Source organism: Monodelphis domestica, chromosome X (assembly GCF_027887165.1).
Source record: "Monodelphis domestica isolate mMonDom1 chromosome X, mMonDom1.pri, whole genome shotgun sequence".
NCBI classification, from domain to species: Eukaryota; Metazoa; Chordata; class Mammalia; order Didelphimorphia; family Didelphidae; genus Monodelphis; species Monodelphis domestica.
In genome coordinates, this window is record NC_077235.1 from 34,793,896 (window position 1) to 34,816,235 (window position 22,340).

At 38.6% G+C, this 22,340-nt stretch overlaps 1 protein-coding gene across 15 annotated transcripts in view; it reads left to right on the top strand.

Moving 5' to 3' along the window:
- CD99L2 (CD99 molecule like 2) overlaps positions 1-22,340 on the top strand; it is a 150,920-nt gene that overhangs the window by 53,076 nt on the left and 75,504 nt on the right. For all 15 annotated transcript variants that reach the window (XR_008914779.1, XR_474689.3, XR_008914778.1 and 12 more), the window contains one exon: positions 12,174-12,221. Coding sequence is in view for 12 of the 15 variants with exons in the window: in XM_056809823.1 (XP_056665801.1) it covers positions 12,174-12,221 (48 nt within the window). In the remaining 3 variants the exon portion in view is untranslated. The remainder of the gene's footprint in view (positions 1-12,173; positions 12,222-22,340) is intronic.

Sequence of the window (22,340 nt, forward strand, 5' to 3'; positions counted from 1 at the left end):
TCTTTAATTTGGCTGTAACATTCCTTCATGTTGTCATTTGGGGATTAAGTACAGGAGGTGATCTGTGGATTCTTTCAATCTCCACTTTTCCCTCTTCTTCTAGAACATAGGGGCAGTTTTCTTGGATAATTTCCTGTAGTATGACATCCAGGCTTTTTCTTTTGTCATGGTCTTCTGGTAGACCAATGATTCTTAAATTATCTCTCCTGGAACGATTTTCTAAATCTTCTCTTTTGTGAATGAGATGCTTCATTTTTTCCCTTAATTTTTAAAATTTCTTTTGATTTTGTTTTATAGCGTCCTGCTGCCTTGTTGTATTCAGGTTCTTAAAGAGTGGATTTCATCCCTGACTTTTTCGTCATTTTTCTCCTTCTGGTCTGATTTTCTTTGGTGGTCATCTGTCATCTCCTTTGCCTCATCTTTCATCTCCTTTGCCTCATTTTCAAGCTGGTTGGTTTTGGCTTTCAAGAGATTATTTTCTTGTTTTAGTTCAAGTGCCTCTGTTTCCAGATTACATATCTTAGTTTTTAAATTCTTTTCTCAGTTGTCTTCAGCCTCTCTTACTTGTGTTTTGAATTGTATTTTTAGTTCTTCCAGAGCCTGTATCCAATTCACTGGGGTTTGGGTTTTTTTTTTCTTGGAGTTCCCTCATCCTTTTCTATTCTGTTTGTTCTTTGTTCATTGCCTGGATAGAAGATGTCGATTGTAATTTCTTTTTTCTTTTTCTGTTGTGTGCTCATATTTACCCCTTCTTTACTCCCTGCAGTTGTCTGTGCTCTTGCTCCTCTCATCATCATTATTATTATTTTTTTGCTTTTGGGTTTTTTTTTGTCAGTCTCCCCTCTTGGAGCTTTGCCAGGAGATCTCTCAGTGCAGTCTGTCGGGGAGGGGTGTTGGAGCTCTTCCTTGACCTCTGAAGACTTTTGATGTGATTAAGTCCAGCTGGGTTGGGCTGGATGTGCCCTGAGGCCAAAACCTTTTGGAAGGCAGGAGTAATATGGAGGGTTTTCACTGCTGTGACCAGGCTGCCCGCTCTGAGCTCCCTCTCCAGCTCCTTTCCCACTGCCTGTGTTTGATGCTCTTAGCCTGGCACAGCCCTACCCGCAAGGTACTCCCTTCAGATCAGCGCCTTTGTCGTCCCAGAGGTTCCAGCTGCCACTGGTGGAGGCTTAGCGCTCTAGGTTGGGGAGGGGTCCTGGGACCTTCCTTTTTCCTTCCCCTTAAACCTGGGTGTTCTCGAATTCTAGTTTTTTTTGGGTGTACATTTTGAATTGAGTCCAGCAGGAGGGTTCCTTGGCTCTTTCTTGTTGTTAGGTTTGATTTTCAGTCCCTAGGCGCATTTAGCTTGTAATTGTTAAGGAAGGGTTTTCAGAGGTCTGAACTTTTACTGCCTCTACGCCGCCATCTTGACTCCCACAGGGCCATTTTGAATAGGATTTTGGGAGTTCAAATATAGCCTCACCTGAGTGACAACAACTTGCCAGACTGTATACATTTCTTTCCACTGTTTATTGTATCATGCCAAGCACACCTGGTTTGAAAAATTTCTTTTGAGAAGCTGGGGTAGTTGAGGAGGTACCCTTTGTTCTGGTTAATATGCCTGAAGCTGCTTCCCCACCAGCCACTTAATTATTGATCTCTAAAGGTGTCCCATGTCTCCTCACCACCCTGCAGAAAATAAAACATTGTCAGCTGTGATTAACTCCCAATGCATTATTAGTACCAACACTACTCAGGGAATTGCTGACCTCAATTTGACCTATAAAATTTTCTGTGTTCTTTATTTGACTACTCCTAATTAAAGTAAAAGAAGGGGAAGGGAAGGAGCAGATAATTCCAAATTCAATTATTTAAATCAGAACTTTTCATTGGAAAAATGTTTGTTTTGTCAGTTTTTAAGCATATTGAGTTTTTTGGCTCTTAAATTGTGCCCTTTTAACGTTGTCTGTGATTTATATAAGAAATTGGACCTGGTTTGTATGAATTCATCGCAATAAACAGATGCTAGATTTTTAGGACCAAATTGGTTTTTCTGGCAGAGAAATGTGTTGTAAAGCTGTTGAAGCCTTCCTTAATCTTTGAGACTTATAGGGAAAGCCCCAATTTCCGAAATTCTTCATTTATTTGAATTACTATCATATTGAAGTTGGAAGGTAGCCTTAGAGGATAGAGCTAGGATCTTGAAGTGGATGGTCCCAAATAGTGCATCTCATCTCAGAATTTTCTAAAAATTGAACCTGTACCACAATTGGACGGCTTCTTGCCCCATCAAGTAATTAGTTCCCTGTCAGTACCTGTAGGAATTGAAGCAGAGGCTGGGCGATAATAGCAATGGTTTCCAGCTCACAAATCTCTTTCAACAAAATAAGTCACTCTTGGTAGCTATTACAAATATTGCCCCCATTTTACAGATGAGCAAACCCAGACTCAGTGTTAAGTCACTTTAACCCATTGTCACAAAATCTAATACAAGCCAGAGTTGAGACTCAGACCTTGAACTTATGGTTTTAAATTCAAATTTCTACTCTACTCTTCAGCTACCTGATGGCCATATTGTAGAAGGGATACTTGTGTTCCAGTGTGTGTTCCAGCCACTAGAATGGTTTCTATGCCTTTAGATTTTTAGTATTCTAATCGCCTCTTCTTGATCCTTTTCATACTTTGGATCAGAGCATTATGCATACTGAGGTGGAGGCTGAAGCCTAGAAAGGTGAAATAGCTAATCCAAGGTGACATAGGTAGGCTACTATGAAGTAGAAACAGGATTTGTTCCAGAACTTCTTATTTGAGTGATTGTTCTTTTTCCTTTATGTAAAGAGTGAGTGTATTGGGGCATCACCTCTATTACTCTAGGAGCATAGAATTTAGGAATGGAGGAAGCACCCCTGAAATACAGAGATCTTTCCTGTTTGGTTCCTTTTTTTTTAATTTAGTGTTTTCCCGATGAAAACAATCTGATTTTTCTCTGTCTTTCTTTTCCTTCTTCCTGCCCTCTACTCCTCCCCCCAATAAGAAAAACTGAAACCCTTATAACATCAGCCACATCCAGACATATATCTCATTCAGCACCCTGATTCCATTTGGTTTTTCTCACTTCATTCTGTATCAGTTCATATATATTTTGCCAGTTTCCTCTGAAGCCATCTCCTTTAACAGTTCTTGTAGCACAATAATATTCCATTAGATTCATGTACCATACTTCTGTAAGCCAATAATGCCATTATCTCAAAGGGCCTTGTGAAATTATTTGGCTCACAAAACAAAATCCATTTTCATTCACATCACTTAAATATACATGTATATTTGCACACACATGTATGTAAATATGCCAACCATATTTGTTGAATGGAATAGTGATATGGTATGAAATGGAAGTAAATTTAGTCTGTATTCTTCCCTCCCCTCCCCTCCCCTCCAGACCATAATGAGATCCTTTTTTATTCTAACCCATTTCTGTTGTGACATTTACCACTGTTTTCCCAATTACATTTAAAATTTTGGAATTAATCTATGATTTCCTTCTGTCCTCCCCCCCGCCCCCCGCAATATTGTTGACCAATTTCTGGCCATTTATTTTTGGGGAGTTTTTTACACCATTTCCCTTTATCACTATTCTCATGGTCATGTAGGCTTTTATTTTTCCCCATCTACATGATTTCCATGGCACTTGAACCAGTCTCCAAACTTCAGTCTTATCTATCCAGTGCTGTTCCAGAAAAAACAGGTCTATATCCTGTCCCTCTTAGCCCCCTGATTATTTTCTCTACTGTTGGGTGCCAGCTTTCAATAATCCAGACCTATATCTGAATTTAGAAGTTTAGCAGAATTCTCTTTTCTTATGTTGTTACTTACCATGAAACAAATAAATCTTGGGCAGCCTGTCTAGTGCCAGCTTATGTTGTTTGGATTAGAATGTTCATGCTTCCATATCATTGGCCAAAGAATGGGGGTGGGAACTTTGCCATCTTTTACCTTAAGGATGTGTGACTACCATTCAAAAGATTGTTCTTGCTAAATTCCTTTTCTTCCACTCTATTCATTGTGAGAGCGAGATTTGTAGTCCTTGGAATTGATCATCTGTAAATAAGACATTTTTGCAAAAATACTTTTTTTAAACCCTTATTTTCTGGCAGAAGAGTGGTAAGGGCTAGGCAATGGGGGGCCCAGGGTCATGCAGCTAGGAAGTGTTTGAGGCCAGATTTGAACCCAGGAGCTCCTGGCTGTAGGCCTGGTTCTCAATCCACTGAGCCACCCAAATTCTCCCTAAAATACTTTAAAACATTGTAGTCCTAATTGTATTGCTGGTTTACAATATGACTTGGACAAAGGACTTACTTTTTATAATGTCTAGTGTAATTCTCCTACTTGAATAGCAATTCCTTTTACAATATCCCTCATTAGTGTTTGTTCAGTCTACACTTGAAGAGTCTCCAGTGATGAGGAATTCACTGTTTTTGAAATTGTCAATTCCTTGTTTAGATAGTTCTCATTGAAGGTTTTTTAATCTATTTAACTGAGACCTCGGTCACTTGAAATTATACCTGTTTCTCCTACTTCTACCCACTGAGCCTGGAAAAACAAATCTGTATTCCCTTTTCCATACATATTTTATAATGCTTGAATGCAATCCTTGTCTCTTTGTGTCTTCTCTTCTCCAGACTTGATATCTCTAATTTTTTACTTTATTTTCCTATGGTCTGGTGTCCAGTTCTATCACTCTGATTGCTGTCTCCTGGACACATGCTATAGTTTGTCAATATCTTTCCCAAGATAAGTGCCTGGAACTAAATGTTATACTTCAGATATGGCCTTGTCCCCATTTAAAATCTCTTTCCTACAACTGCCAAAGTGATACTCCTAACACATAGGTTTGACCAAGAGCTCAGTCAGTTGGCTGTTTGGAACTATGAATCATTGATCATGCCCAGGATGCTGTGGGGAAAAAACCTATTGGCTCTCTCTTGCCTCTAGGATAAAATAAAATTTCTGCTGCTTTATGTTTAAAGTCTTTCACAAGGGCAGCTAGGATTCTCAGTGGATAGAGAACCAGTCCTGGATTTCCTGGGCTCAAATCTGGCCTTTTATACTTTCAAGCTCTGTGACCCTGGTAAGTCAACTACAGATGCCTAACCCTTTCTGCTGTTCTGTTTTAGAATTGTGTATTAATTCTAAGAAAGAAGGTTACGAGTTAAAAAACAAACCCATCACAATCTGTCTCCAATTTACCATTCTAGGCGGAATACATATTACTTTGTTTCATGAACTCCTTTTTCACTGTTTCTTCTTCATGACATTCCATCTTCCAACTGCATTCCTTTGCTCAGTCTAACCTGTATGCCTGTAATCGCCCCCTCCCCTGTTTTTGTCTCTTAGAACTTCAGTTTCCTTCACAGTAGCTTAAATTCTCACTCCCTCCAAGAGACCTTTGCTGATCCTCTCAGCTGCTTTGGTTCCAGAGATTATTTTATTTTTTCTTTGAATGTATTTTTTATTTATTTCTCTGTGTGCAAGACCTTTTCCCTGGTTACATTTAAGTTTCTTAAGGTAAGGACTATGTCATAAATTGATCAATGAATAGAACTGTTACTTTCTGCCTCATTTTGGATAATATGTTGTTACATGAAGCCCATGTTATGTGGCTTCATGCAAACTCTCTTCTCTGTATCTCGTCTTCCTCTTCTGTCAAATTTGGCAGTTGGACTGGATTGTCTTTAAGGTCCCTTTCAGCTCTGACATTTTTGTGCTTTTTTCTTCCCCTCAAGAGAAAGTCTTCATGTAAGTTTATAAGAAGCAGTATTCTGAGATCATGATTCCCCAATGGTTTCCAGACTTTATTTGGGTGGTTGTAGTTTTTGTGTAACACTAGTTGGGGTTCATTTACTTAGGCTTGGGAGCAGAGAGGGGCTCTGTATATGGTAATTTTTTAAATGAAGGGGCCTATGATTAATTGCAGCTTGGGACTCTTTTTTTGTTTCTTGGTATAGGCTAGGCCCTAGGGAGATCTTTGAAAATAGCTAGGAAATGTAATCTGACAAATGGCCACATAGCCTAGTTTATTGCCTTTTTTTGGCTTAATAAATGTTTGTTGAATATCTCCCCATGGATGCCAAGTCTATCAAGGCTACAGGGCAGAGTGTTGGTTATCCTTTCCAAAGGCCTTGCACTTCGGTTATTTCATTTGAACCTTACATTCAGAGAGGCAGGTAGGACTGGAGTAGTTTACCTCACTTTAGAGAGGGGAAGTAATAAGAATGGCAGTGAGTTGAAGGAAGAAGTTTCGGGGCACTTGTAGCTACCTTCCCTTTTTTAAAGTGCTGTGTTTAAAGAAGTTGGTGAAAGTTACACAGAGGAACATGATGTTGCAAAAAGGCTAAGAATTTGAGCTGTGTCCAAGTAGAATGTACTGCCTCAGTGTGTAGGTTATAAGGTTCTCCTTCACATCAGATCTAGAAGCAAAGGCAGGATCATTGATCACTCATCAGACATTTTGTGAGGGCATTTTTGTTCAGTTATGGGCTAGACAAGGTGGCCTTGGATTCTGAGTTAATGGACGGACTAGGTCTAGAGCCTACATCTCCTGACTTGCCAGGCCAAAATGCCATCTTCAGTCCTATTAGGTATACAACTTTTTCCTTGAAGTCAGTGCGAGTTTCAGCACACATTATATATTTTTTTACTTTCTGTCTTAGAATCAGTCCTAATGCAAAAGAGCAGAAAATGGGGTTAAGTTAAACCCAGCACCACAGAGCTGGGAAATGTCTGAGGTCATATTTGAACCCAGGTTCTCCTTACCCTATCCACAGAGCCACCTAGCTTTCTCTTCACACATTGCTTTTTAAAAATGTTTTTAATTGATGTAGTTTGTTTTTACATTACCTGATTTTCTCCCTATATCCCTCTACATCTCATCACACACTCTACTCCATTCTTTCTTCTGCTTTAATACACTCTCCTGATTTGTAGTATAGTCAGTCCCACAAAAAACATTGCTTCACTAGTAGCCAGGATCTGTTCATGATACCCACTGTCTAGCTCTTCACTCTTATCTTCACACGACTTCTGCCTTCAGCCCTCCCCTGTGGACATTTAGATAGAAGCTACTTATTACTTATCTCTTGTTACTCAGTTGCTGTTGCTGGTTTTGGCTGCCGCATTTATTCACTCTTGAATTTCTATTGTCTGCACTGCTTAAGAAGCAAATAGCCTCTTCAGTGCTGGTTTTCTTTCTTCAGATCAGTGAAAAGAAAGATCCTGGACTCCCTTTAGGTGTTCTCTTTTCTCTGAAATGCGCTCCATGTGTTTCATCTTCTTTTTCTTCCATTGGCCCCAGCACCTTTTCCTTGTCCGTTGCCCCTGTGTTTTGTCTCTGCCTATTTTCCTTGCCTGAGAAATTCTGTGGCAGATTGGGGTATAGTTGTTGATAAAATCACCAGTTAAACTTCTGTGTACACAGTCAGTGGAAGGGGAACCCAAGCAGTTCTTGGCACTTGCTTGGTGCTTTACAAACATTGACAAAGCAATCTGGTATACAGTATTTCAACATAAGACAACAGCCGATCACATAGCTTTGATAGAAATACTTCTTGTTCCATAATGTCTCCTGAAACTGCTATAATGCAGGGAATTAGGCCAGAGTGTCCCAAAGAAACAAAGCCACAATGAGATGTAACATGCAAAGCTTGCCAGTCTTGTGGGAGAATTTGGGGCCGGTGATGGATGCTAGATGAGAGTGGCCTCATTGTATTGAGATAGGAAATTCTGGCAAGTGGAAAGCCCTAAATCCTCTCACAAGTACCTCATACCTGTGTACCTGAAATGCCTGGTTGATCTCATGAATTACTTCATTACTTCATTTAATGGAAGGAATAAAGTGGTTTGTTTGATCTTGACCTTTTTATAGGTGCTTTTTGGGATACAGGCAGTCTCTCATGAAGGAGGAAATGGGAACCATGGCCAAATAGTGACTACAAGGAGTTAACAAGAATTTGGACAGGATAAGAAGACAGAGAAATGCTGTGGTATTTTTGACCTTAGTATGATCAGTCCACTGTTATCCTCAGTGGAGAGCTTATGGAAGATCTTATCATTTATTGGGATCCCTCTTTTATTTGGACTGTGTACAGGAAATCATCTCTAGGCCTGGCTCTCAATCCACTGAGCCACCCAGCTGCCCCCTCACCCTCTCTCTTTATACTTCATTTGATGTTAATTATTATACTATCACTATTGTCAAGGAGTCTTATATGATCCTGGCAGGAAGAGATAAAAGCAATTCCGTTCAAAATAAAATAATTGTGCACAATAAAAAGTATTTGGGAATTTACCTGCCAAGATACTGGTAAGAACTATATGAACAGGGGGCAGCTGGGTAGCTCAGTGGATTGAGAGGCAGACCTAGAGATGGGAGGTCCTGGGTTCAAATACTTCCTAGCTGTGTGACCCTGGCCAAGTCACTTCACCCCCATTGCCTAGTCCTTAATGCTCTTCTGCCTTGGAACCAATACACAATATTGATTCCAGGATGGAAGGTGAGGGTTAAAAAAAAAACCTATATGAACAGAATTACAAAACACTTCATATAAATAAAGACACATCTGAGTAATTGAAGAAATATCAATTATCCTGGATAAAGAGGAAAAAGAGGTTAAGAATATCAATAGAAAGGGCAGCTAGTTGGTTCAGTGGATTAGAGATTCCTAGAGATAGGAAGTTTTGTGTTCAAATGTGTCCTCTGACATTTCCTACCTATGTGACCCTGGACAATTCACTTAACCCCAGTTGCCTAGCCTTTACTACTCTTTCCACTCTTCTGTTTAGGAAATCATACTTAGTATTGATTTCAGGACAGAAGATAAAAGTTTTTTTTAAAACACATTATGGAATTAGTGAGAAACAAATGAGAAAGAAGTGGACCTAGTAGTACCAGAGCTCATTCCATACCACAAAATTATAATTGTCAAAAAATTTGATATTTGGTAAGAAATAGCCTGAGGCAGGTAGGTAGCTCAGTTGGATAGAGCAGTGTAGTCCTGTAATCAGGAAGACATGTTCAGATCTAGCCTCAGACACTTAATTGCTGTGTGACCCATGGGAAGTCGCTTATCCTCTTTTCCCTTAATCCCTTGGATTAGGAAATGGCAAACAACTCCAGTGTCTTTGGCAAGAAAACCCCATGGACTGTATTGGTATGGTACACAGGGTCAGGAAGAGTTGGACATAACTGAACAACAGAATAACAAAGAAATAGATTGATCTACAGAACAGATTAAATGTATAATATGGAGAAACAGATGATCAGAATAGTTTATTTGATAAATCCAAAGATTGAGAATTCAGCCAGTTCTTAATCAGTGTTAGTGGCTTCAGTGCCTGGAGCAGAGGACCTCTAGCTTTGGGTTGCTTCTAGAAAGCATCCACCCTTGCCATGGACTCTTTTCTGTCCTGGTGTCGAATTTGCATAATGCGAACTTATATAAAGGGAGAACTATTTGAACAGGAAAGTAATTTGGCAGAAAGGAGGCAAAGATCAGGTTCTCATACCATATACCCAGAGAAGCTCACAATGAGTACATGATTTACATAGATGTTCTTTCATAAGCATATTAGTAAAGAATGGATAAAATAACCTGTCAGATCTATACAGAATAAAAAAGTTCATGACCAAACAATAGGTAAAGTAGGTGATTTTGGTCACATTTTCAACTTAAATTAGAAGAAACACATGAAACTAGGACTAAAGTTGGCAGCCAGTTTCTCTGGTAAAGGTCATGTCTCTCAAATATATAGAGAACTGAGTCAAATTTACAAGAATAAAAGCTATTTCCCAATTGGTAGTTGGTCAAAGGTTATGAATAGGCTCTTTTTAGAGAAAACAAAGATATCAACAGACACATTAAATACTTTATCAGTAATAATTAGAAAAATGCAAACAAACTACTCTGATGTGCCATGTCACATTCAAAAAGCTATTAAACTGTACCTATTAACCTTTGACTGAAAGATACGGCTTCTAGTAACCATCCCAAAGTTATATAGGATCTTGGGTTATATAGGACCTGTCAATGTGGGATCTAGAAGTCCCCAGTTTATTTGGTTTGGAGGTAGAAACCCCAGGTTTTGACCTTGTCACAGGAGAGTTTTCCCCCTGAGGGAAGGTCCTACTTCACTGATCTCAGGCTAACAATAGACCTTGAGTTATAGCATAGTAGGTCAGCCTCATAAGCCAAAGGGTCCCAAGTTCAATCCTAGAAAGGGGGATGTGGTGCAATGGGCAAAAAAGAGGCATCTGATGGGATTAGCCATCCCCACTCAGAACTAACTCAAGGTCTATTGTTAGCCTGAGACCAATGACCTTCCCTCACGGTGTAAACCTCAAAATTCCTTAGACTTATAAATGTTGGAAATTTCACCATTGGGATATTTCATACTTGGAAAATTTCTTACTGATAGTCTATTGGAATGGGAACCCCATTGGCATGGGAGGTTCCTTCTCTTCCCTTCTTAAGATTACTTTAGGACAGAAACCCTTTGCTGAACAATGGAAAGGACTTTGACCTATGCTTAAGCATAGAACAGGAATTTCTTTGAGTCTTGATTGATTTTAGAATTGATACAATGGAGATACTTGGAATAAATCTCCACCCTATTCAGTCCTAATAGGATTGAGTAAGGGCTGCAGCCTAGATCAAAATTTAATTATTCCAATCTCTACCATACTCAAGTTAACAGGATTTAGAAAGGGCTGTAGCAAAGGAGCAAAGATTTAATCATTTGAAAATATGACCTTCAACAGACATGTGCAAAAGCCAGAAACCTCTGGGCGGTCCTGGGTTAAGCTAGAGCCTCCATTGGCACAGGGAAATTGATGAACAGTGATTGGTAGATGGGAGAACTGGGAGGAGGAACTTGGATGGTTTCCTTAAAGATAGGAGGGTCTGGAGACTGGAGGAGGTGGAGGAGTTTTGGTCGGGGTGGACTCTGAGAAGGCTTGCTCTGAAGGAAGCTGAAGGTGGGGGCCTCTGAGACTGTTTCTCCATTTTGGTCACGTGAGTGATAGGGACTGATCTCTTTTCTTTGCCCCAGCTATCTAAGGGCTTGGGCCTTTTGGCCCAGCCTAAACAGAAGGGGTATTTAAGCCCTATTCCCTTCTTTCCCTTTTTCTCTCTATCTCTAATTCCTTTCTTACTCCTATTGTAATTAAACTCCAAAAAAGGCTGACGGCTGACTTGAGTTTTTTCAATTAGGAATTACATAGCTGATTCCTTGGCGACCTTAAATTAATATATATCAGTCTTTTAAAGTGATTCCCTTGTAACAACGGAGAAAAGTCTCCTGTGACAAAGTCAAAACTCCAAATCATGTACCAATATAAAGAAGTAATAAATCATGTTTTCTTCTGGATTTCTACTCTCATAGAGAATAGCAGAGGATAGCAGAGAACTACTTTATTTTTGAAGGAATTTGAACTAAATAAGATTTTAGATTTGCATTTGTGCAAATGGACATGGGCCTGTATGAGTAGCCCAACATAAGTTTTTTTGGTTTTCTGACTTTCTTCAACTGAGAAAGAGGATGATCTTAAATAACCTGAGAAAAAAAGGAGTGTCATTCAAGGCTGATTTAAGCCTCTTTCCTCTCTGCTGTTAAGCAGTTAAAGGGGAAGAATTTCCCTGAAGATTTAATGGGGAATGAGTTTTCAGGTTCTATGACCATAATAGGTTAGTGAAGAATTTGGACAGCTCATCCCCTTTTACCCTCTTGAACATTTATCCTCTAACCCCGTGTTGGTGAACTTGTGGCATGTGTACGGGAGGGGGCTGTTCCCTTCTCCATGCACACCTAAGGAAACTTCTCACATGACCTACCCCTTTGTCCAGCAGCCCAATGGGAGTGCTTGCTCTCTCCCCTGTCTGGGGTAAGTAAGGCAGTGGGGGCCCCATATGTGGTATGAGGTTTGCATTTTGGGCACTCAGTCTCTAAAAGGTTTGCCATCACTGCTCTAACCTATCCTCTAAATTTCACTTTGTGATTGTGTGTGGTCATCATAAGGGCCTTAGGGGCTCATACCGTAGCTGACTTCATACTTTAAGAGGAAAATGATTACTTTTGAAGATGAGTATTTTACAGTTATTTCATGTAAAAACACTTCAACTTAGGATTTTTATTTTTTTTAGGCGTTGGAACGAGTTTGGAAGATGGACTGGGTGAATCTAAAAGAACAGGTAAGTAGCACCTTAAAGCCCTTTTAAAAGCTAATTCCAATGATAGATGTATGCCATTTGTTCCAATGACATTCTTGGGGGAAGTCTCTTCAAATGTAAATTCTATTTAGTTTCTTATACAGTTGTTTTTGTGCCAGGCTTATGAGATTGCTTTTATTTCTGGTTCAAGCCACTTTGCTTCACTCTCATAATATTATTCCTTCTTTTGTGGGTCATTGTGTGGAATGGGACATGAGGCTTGGTCCTTGTCCTCAAGGATCTTATACATTAGTAGGGGGATTAAGTTATGGATGCAAATTATTCAATTTTAGGCAATTATTATGGTAGAAAGGAAATATTATAATTCAGTTTAATATACATCTGTCATGTGATTACTATGTACAAAGCTTATTGCTAAGCATTAGAGGTATGAAAACAAAACATTCCTTGCTATAAGTAGCTTGCATTTACTTGAGTTCAGAGGAAGAAGAGCTCACTACTAGCTGTCACAGGATCTACATTTGCATCTTTGATTGAACTAGATGATCACTAAGGCACTTTTCAGATATTAATTCTTATGAACCCCTATGATCAGAGATGGCTTCATGAAGCAGGTAGCATTTGAGCAGGTTCTTGAAGAGCAAATAAGGTTTCATTAGGGAAAGATTTAGTATATTATAGTACTTATGGTCTTGGTTGATGTAAGGAGTAAGAGTAATTAGATTTGTTTGTTTATTTTAAAACCCTAACCTTCTGTCTTAGTGTCAGTTTTAAGGGCTAGGCAGTTGGGATCAAGTGACTTGTCCAGAGACAGAAAGGGCTAGGCAATTGGGATCAAGTGACTTGTCCAGAGACAAACATCTACCAAGTGTCTGAGGCCAGATTTGAATCTTAGTCCTCTTAACTTGAGGCCTATTAGATTTAGCAAAGCCTTGTCCACTAGACTAATTTCTCCCTTGAGATAAAAATCTTCTGGTACTTATTTTGGGACATATCAAGCCCAAGAACAGGCTTAGGTGAACAAATAAGTATGGTTGACCAGAAATGAACTGTAGATGCCCCAGCTCTGAGAGACTACCATCTAATCCATCCTGTATCCAAATAAGCCTCCCTTTCACAATGACAAGTCTTTAGTGAAATGCATTCCATGACAGAGATCCACTGCCTCATGAAACAACCTTTTACACTTTTGGAAAGGTCTAATTGTTATGGAAATTTATTTTTATAAAGTCAAAATCTACCTTGTTGAAGTTTCTCATCAGCTAGCAAACACCTGGGTTACCTTCCATTCTTAGTTCTGCCTTATAGTTCTAAGTAGGAGAAGTCTAAGCTCTTCCCAATTACAGTCCATCAAATCCTTGAAGACAGGAAACTATTCTCCCATTTCGAACATCTTCTCTTCCCTAGGCTTAACATCATCCCTTCAAATGATCCTTCCATGCCATGATCTCCTTTTCTCTTATCATTGTAGTCTTTCAAGGCTGGATACCTGCCAGATCATTAGTGTGTATTCTAAAAGTGTTGACTAGGATTGGAGATAATCCTGATCTTGGCTGAGTATTGCAGGATTGTGATCTTTGTAGTTCTGAACTTGGTCCCTTTTTGAATGCTAAGAGCATATTTGGGGGATTTGCTCATTCGTTTACTTCTAAATGTACTTAACTGTACTATTGTTTGGCGTATAACTGTTAAATTTTGTCCTCAAGAACAATATGAGGGGCTGCAAAATGTTTTATTAAAATCTTAGTAAATGCTTCTGTATCTTTTCCCACTCTCAATTTAAGCATCTAATAACCTTGTTGCATAGTAAATGATGTTATTTTTTGGCATGAAGTATTCTTGATAAAGCCATGCTGGTTCTTTGTGAAATTGGCTTCTAAAAGGAAGTTATTCTAACCATCCTTTTAATAATATTTAAAATAATTTGGCTTCAAATTTAGTTCAGATTCACTGTTCAAGTGTTAGACTCTTTCTTCTCCTTGAATATCAGGACATTTGCCCTTCATAAATCTTGTGGTTCCTCTTGTACTCTACCTCTTTCACAAATTACTGATGCTTGTGAACTAGTTACCTATTTCTTATGTGCTGCTTTATATAAGAAAAAAAGAGCTGTTATAAATATTTTTGTGAATCCTTTTCCTTTCTTTTCTTTTTTTAAATCTTTATTTATTGAGTCAATTTAGAACATTATTCCTTGGTTACAAGAATCATATTATTTCCCTCTCTCCCCTCCCCCCACACTTCCTGGAGCTGACACTCAATTCCACTGGATATTACATGTGTGCCTTGATCAGAACCTATTTCCATGTTGTTGATGCTTGCATTAGGATGTTCATTGAGAGTCTATATCCCCAATCATATCCCTTCGACCCATGTATTCAAGCAATTGTTTTTCATCTGTGTTTTTACTCCCACAGTGTTTCCTCTGAATGTGGATAGTGTTCTTTCTCATAGATGCCTCCAAGTTGTTCAGGATCACTGCATTGCTAATAATGGAGAAGTCCATTACATTCGATTGTACCACAGCGTATCAATCTCTGTGTACAATGTTCTCCTGGTTCTGCTCCTCTCACTCTGCATAAATTCCTGGAGGTTGTTCCAGTCCCCATGGAATTCCTCCACTTTATTATTCCTTTGAGCACAATAGTATTCCATCACCAACATATACCACAATTTGTTCAGCCATTCCCCAATTGAAGGGCATCCCCTCATTTTCCAATTTTTTGCCACCTCAAAGAGCACAGCTATGAATATTCTTGTACAAGTCTTTTTCCTCATTATCTCGTTGTGATACAAACCCAGCAGTGCTATGGCTGGATCAAAGGGCAGACAGTCTTTTAGCTCCCTTTGGGCATAGTTCCAAATTGCCCTCCAGAATGGTTGGATCAATTCCCAACTCCACCAGCAATGAATTAGTGTCCCTACTTTGCCACATCCCCTCCAGCATTCATTACTTTCCATAGCTGTCAGGTTAGCCAATCTGCTAGGTGTGAGGTGATACTTCCGAGTTGTTTTGATTTGTATATCTCTGATTATAAGAGATGTAGAGCACTTTTTCATGTGCTTATTAATAGTTTTGATTTCTTTGGCTGAAAACTGCCTGTTCATGTCCCTTGCTCATTTATCAATTGGAGAATGGCTTGATTTTTTGTACAATTGATTTGGCTCTTTGTAAATTTGAGTAATTAAACCTTTGTACAGAGCTTTTTATGAAGATTGTTTCCCAATTTGTTGCTTCCTTTCTGATTTTAGTTACATTGGTTTTGTTTGTACAAAACCTTTTTAATTTGATGTAGTCAAAATTATTTATTTTACATTGTGTGACTCTTTCTAAGCCTTGCTTGGTTTTAAAATCTTTCCCTTCCCAAAGGTCTCACATGTATACTATTCTGCGTTCACCTAATTTACTTATAGTTTCCTTCTTTATATTTAAGTCATTCACCCATTCTGAATTTATCTTGGTGTAGGGTGTGAGGTGTTTATCCAAACCTAATCTCTCCCACACTGTCTTCCAATTTTCCCAGCAGTTTTTATCAAATAATGAATTTTTGTCCCAAAAGCTGGGGTCTTTGGGTTTGTCATATGATTACTAGCTATGTATTTCTTAGCATTTTGATTTCTGTTCCTGTTCCTGCCTTTTCTTCTTTCACTATTGCCTTCTACACCAATGTTTGCTTTTAAACAGTCCCCCTTGTTCCCACCCTTATTTTACTTCCCTTTCTACCCCCTTCCCTTCTTATTCTCCCCTCTTATTTTCCCTGTAGTCTTTCTAAAATTAACCCCCGCCCCCTCCCTCCCTTGTTCTCCTTCCCTCCCCACCAAACCATTTGTTACCCTTCTACTCCCCTATAGGGCGCAAATCTATTCTCTGCCCCCAATGGATTGGATTGTTTTTCCCTCTTTGAGTCAATTGCAAAGCACGTAAAAGTTGAGTATTTCCTGTCTCCGATCTCTTTACCCTTCCAGTGTATTGATGCTCTCCCCCCTCCCACCATGAGCTTCTTTGTGACATATAAATTATTATGTCGCATAGTTTGTATAGTATTGGGATTAGCTGTTCTTTGAATGTTTGATAGAATTCACTTGTGAATCCATCAGGCCCTGGGGATTTTTTCTTATGGAGTTCTTTGACGGATCAGTCAATTTCTTTTTCTGATATGGGATTAGTCATTTGTATATTTTGTTTGTTTTTTCAAAAAACCAGCTTTTAGTCTTATTTATTAGTTCAATAGTTCTTTCAGTTTCGATTTTATTAATTTCTCCTTTAATTTTTAGGAACTCTAATTTACTTGGGACTTTTACTTTTCTCGCTTTCAAGTTTTTTGATTTGCTTATCCAATTCATTGAGCTCTGCCCTCCCTAATTTGTTAACATATGAACTCAAGGATATAAATTTTCCTCTGAGTTCTGTTTTGGTTGCATCCCATAGATTTTGAAGGGTTGTGTCATCATTGTTATTTTCTTCAATGAAATTATTAATTGTTTCTATGATTTGTTCTCTAACCGATGTTGGAGAATCTTATTATTTATTTTCCAATTAATTTTTGATTTGGCTCTCCATGTACCCTTACTGATTATTTTTATTGTATTATGATTTGAAAAGGTTGCATTTATTATTTCTGCTTTTCTGAATTTGTTTCCCATGTTTTTATGTCCTAGTACACGGTCAATCTTTTTGAATGCACCATGTGCTGCTAAAAAGAAGTTATATTCCTTTTTGTTACTATTTATTTTTTCCATATATCTATTAACTCTAATTTTTCCAAGATTTCATTCACATCTCTTACCTCTGTCTTATTTATTTTTTGATTTGATTTATCTAAATTTGATAGTGGTAAGTTCAGGTCTCCCATTAGTATAGTTTTACTATCTATTTCCTCCTTCAACTCCACTAGTTTCTCCTTTAGAAATATGGATGCTATACCATTTGGTGCATACATGTTGATTATTGATATTTCCTCATTGTCTATACTGACTTTTTATCAGGATGTAGTTACCCTCCCTATCCCTTTTAATCAGATATATTTTTACTTTGGCTCTATCAGTTATCATGAATTCAACTTCTTTTTTTTTATTATTTTATTTGGTCATTTTCAAACATTATTCATTAGAAACAAAGATCATTTTCTTTTCCTCCTCCCCCGCCCATTCCTCCCAATGACGATGTGTGATTCCTCTGGGTATCACATGTGTCCTCGGTCCGAACTCTTCCATATTGTTGGTATTTGCATTAAGGTGTTCATTTAGAGTCTCTCCTCAATCATATCCCCTCCACCCCTGAAGTCAAGCTGTTGCCTTTCCTCGGTGTTTTTATTCCCACCGTTTGTCATCTGCTTGAGGGTAGTTTTTTTTTCTCCTTGATCCCTGCAGATTGTTCGGGGACATTGTAAAGTCATTAATGGAGAAGTCCATTACGTTTGATTGTACCATAGTGTATCAATCTCAGTGTACAATGTTCTCCTGGTTCTGCTCCTCTCGCGCTGCATTACTTCCTGGAGGTTGTTCCAGTCCCCATGGAATTCCTCCACTTTATTATTCCTTTGAGCACAATAGTATTCCATCACCAACATATACACAACTCCACCAGCAATGAGTTAGTGTCCCTACTTTGCCACTTCCATTCCAGCATTCATTACTTTCCTTTGCTGTCATATTGGCCAATCTGCTAGGTTTGAGCTGATACCTCAGAGTTGTTTTGATTTGCATCTCTCTGATTATAAGAGATCTAGAACCCTTTTTCATGTGCTTATTTATAGTTTCGATTTCTTTAACTGAAAATTGCCTATTCATGTCCCTTGCCCATTTTTCAATTGGAGAATGGCTTGATTTTTTTTACAACTGGTTTAGCTCTTTATAATTTTGAGTAATTAGACCTTTGTCAGAGGTTTTGTTATGAAGATTGTTTCCCAATTTGTTGCTTTCCTTCTAATTTTACTTACATTGGTTTTGTTTGTACAAAAACTTTTTAATTTCATGTAGTCAAAATTATTTATTTTGCATTTTGTAACTCTAAGTCTTGCTTGGTTTTAAAATCTTTCCCTTCCCAAAGGTCTGACATGTATACTATTCTGTGTTCACCTAATTTACTCATAGTTTCCTTCTTTATATTCAAGTCATTCACCCATTCTGAGTTTATCTTGGTGTAGGGTGTGAGGTTTTGATCCAAACCTAATCTCTCCCACACTGTCTTCCAATTTTCCCAGCAGTTTTTATCAAATAGTGAATATTTGTCCCAAAAGCTGGGGTCCTTGGGTTTGTCATAGACTGTCTTGCTGAGGTCATTTACCTCAAGGTTAATTCTAACCTTGTGAGTGTTTACCCACCTTAAGTGTGTTTTTTGCAGACAACATATGGTAGAATTTTGATTTCTAATCCATTCTCTTATTTGTTTTCGTTTTATGGACGAGTTCATCCTATTCATTAATTCAAAGTTATTAGTGGCACTTGTATATTCCCCAGTATTTTGATATCCTCTCCTAGTTCTGTCCTGTCTTCTTTTGCTGTATCCTTTAAAATCAGTGGTTTGCTTTTGATCAGTTTTCCTAATGCCAGCCCTTAATAAGCTTCCCTTTCTGCTCCCTCCCTTTTTTCCCCCTTCTTATTTTTTATGGTCTGTTAAGTTCCCTCCCCCCTCTCTTTCCCTCCCTTTTTGTATCCCCTGACCCCCTAACCTCCTTAGTTTTCCCTTCTTACTTTCACTGTAGGATAAGATATGATTCAATACCCCTATGCATCTAGATGCTCTTTCCTCTCAGAATTGATTTCACTGAGAGTAAGGTTTAAGTATTACCTATTAGCACTCTCTTCCTCTCTTTCTTATAAGAGTATTCTTTCCCACCCCTTCCTATGTGCCTCTTTGTGTGATAAAGATTATTCTATTTATTTTATTTCTTCAGGTATCTCTTGGTGCTACCCTTGATTCCCCCCTCCCTTTTTCTTTCTTTGCATATCATCCTATAGCACTTATTACCCCAATCTCTGACTGTGAATAATTTTGGGAGTTACAAATAACATTGTCCACACATCCTAATATAAATAATTTAATCTTATTGAAGCCCTTAAAGAAGAAAGTTTGAATAAAAAAAGATTTTCCCCCTTTCCCTCTCTTTCTTATTTACCTTTTCATGTTTCTCTTGATCTTTGTGCTTGGATCTCAAACTTTCCACTTAGTTCTGGTCTTTTCTTTACAAATACTTGGAAGTGTTCTGTTTTTTGAATGCCTTGGAAGTATAAAGTCAGTTTTGATGGATAGGTGATCCCTGGTTAAGACCCAATTCTCTTGCCTTTCTGAATATCATATTCCAAGCCTTGTGGTTCTTTAGTGTGGAAGGTGTCAGGTGTTGTGTGATCATGATTGGTGCTCCTTTGTATCTGAATTGTCTCTTTTTGGCTTCTTGTAGAATTTTCTCCTTAGCTTGAAAGCTCTTGAATTTGGCAATTATGTTCCTGAGATTTGTCTTTTGAGGATTTAGTGTAGAGGGTGTTCTATTAACTCTTTCGATGTCTATCTTATCCCCTTGTTCAAGAACATCAGGACTGTTTTCCTGGATGATTTCTTTTAGTATCATGTCAAGATTTCTGTTCATTTTTGGCATTTCAGGTAGACCAATGATTCTCAAATTGTCTTTTCATGTTCTGTTTTCCTGGTCTGTCATCTTTTTAGTGAGATATTTTGTTTTCTTCTATTTTTTCAGTCCTTTGACTTTGCTTTATTAATCCTTGCTGTTTTGCAAGATCATTGTCTTCCAGTTCCCTAATTCTGCTCTTTAACCACTGGTTTTCCTTTTCAGTTTGGTTTACCCTGCTTTTCATGGCTTCCAGCTGTTTCTCCAGTTGGGAGTTCTTGTCATTGAAAGTGTTATTTTCTCTGAACTATTTGCCACTTTTCTTGCCAGAAGGCTTCCATCTTTTTGATAAGTTCCAATTTAAATTCTTCAAGAGCTTGTGGAAAATTTCCATTTTTTTGGGAAGGTTTTGGTCTTACTTGGATTTCCTCCTCTATTTCCTCTGTAGCCTGGGTTTTTCCTCTGTAAAAATTTTCCAGGGTCAATCCCCTCTTTTTTTTTTAGTCAGAAATCTCAGTGAGATGGGCAGGCTCTCTGTGTATGGAGCTAAGGAGCAAGTATTTTGCCTGAGGGAAGCTCTCGAATCTCCACAGGTTCTGCTCTTTGCTGCCCTTCTCTGTGCTATCTTCTTGGGAGAGCCCACAGTCTGTGCTCTTCAGCCTGCTGAGGTTTCAGGTGTAGCTGGTCTCAGGGGTAGGTCTTTGGTGGTCTTATTTCCCAAGTACCTCGAGGTTCCCCTTACTCACTCTAGAGGTGCCCCTCGCTCACTGGCTGATTCTGGTGTGTGCTGGCTCTGACTCTGGCTCCGTAAGTGGGGTGGGGGAGGGTAGATCAGCTTGTTTTTTGGTGGGAGCTTTTTCACCCCCTTACAGTGTGGAAATGCCCTAATACCATGTACCTTCAATGCTGTGCCCTACTTTAGAGTCCCTTCATGCTCATAAATTTGGGTTTTTTGGTGTTTTGAGGTAGTCTGTATTGGTGGGTGCTGAGGAGAGGACGAGTCTTGTGTCTAGACTGCTGCCTTGTTTACCTGGAAGTCCTCTTCTTCTAAAGTTATTTTTGTCCTTCACCACAACTCTCAGTAATTGTTCCACTCTACTTCCTCTATTTCTGCTACACGTTCTTTACTTAAAAATCATGATAATATGGTTAACTAGTTCTGGTTTAGTCTCTCTTACACCCTTTAGTATCCTGTCCCTCTTTGTATTGTTTCCACTCCTTTTCTGAAACTAAATATTAACTTATTCCTAAATCTGTGTTCTTGAGTTCTGTATGGTCTTACATTGGGTATTGCCAAACTGTTTGACAAAGCAGATTCACTGACTTTGGTTATATTATCAAGGGCACTAGTGGGCCACATCACTTGGGATGTATTAAGGGGAACAGTGTGCAATAAGCCTGTAATAGTGTGCTTTGGGCCGTATGGAGTCACTTAAGTTTGTTCCTCCCTATCTTGCCTAAATTTGAAGTGTAGCAGCTACCTGTAGCCTCAAACCCTGGCTACTTTGAGCTTCTCTGATGGCCCCATGTTGCTGGGGGCTCACCATGTAAGTACTTATTTTAGAATTGGTGTGAACATCAATCTCCTGCCCTACCTGAAAGTCCACCAGTTTTAGCCTTTCTAGTAGCATAGTTAAAAGCATGTGCTGCTACTCTTGACAATCCTTAAGGTTTTTAAGAAGGGGATTGACTGGTCAGACCTATACTTTAGCAATATCAGTTTGGCATCTCTGGACGGTGAATTGCAGAATTAAAAGGACCAAACGAAAGATGTAGTAGAGAAAAAAATGATAAGATCTAGAAAGTTATTAGATGTATGGAGTAAATGGGAGAGCTGTGTTTAAGTTGACAAAGTCTGTAAACCTTAGAGATAGCAAGATTGTGTTGTCTTAAACCATATATAGGGAAATTAAGAAAAGGGAAGGTTAGGGTTAGATAATAAGTCATAATTTGAACATATTGAGTTTGAGATGTCTGCATGGCTTTGAGTTCAAAACATGTAACAGACAGTTGGTGATGTAAGACTGACTGGATTTGAATATATAGATCTGAGAGTCATCTGCATGGAACCCCTGAGGTCTGGTAAGATCTCTAACGGGTGGGGAGAGAGGGAGAGAGAAAGAGGGAGGGACAGAGAGAGACAGTGAAAGAGCCTGAAAAATCTTGGGGTATACCACTATTTAGTGGGAGGTTTTTGAATGATGATTGATTAAAGGCAGTTAAAGAATTGATTAAATTTAATTGATTAAAGAAGGAATAGATAGGTAGAAGAACCAAAAGAGAATTGTAATTAAAAAACCCAATGTAGTATTTTGGAGCAAATAGGAGGTATAGGTCTGTAGCTTGAGAGAAACAGCAGAGTCTTGATTGTTCTTGAAGATTGAGATTAGGCAGGAAGGATGCAAAGGATACAAAGAAATTGAAGATTAATTGGAGAGGTGGTGTAAAGGTTGTGGATGATCTCTTCTTTGAAAAAGGTGGGGATTTGATTAAATGTACAGTAAGAGAGGAGTTGTTCTTGACAGTAAGAAAAGCCACTTAGTCACTATAAGCTAGAGGAACATGGGAGAAGATA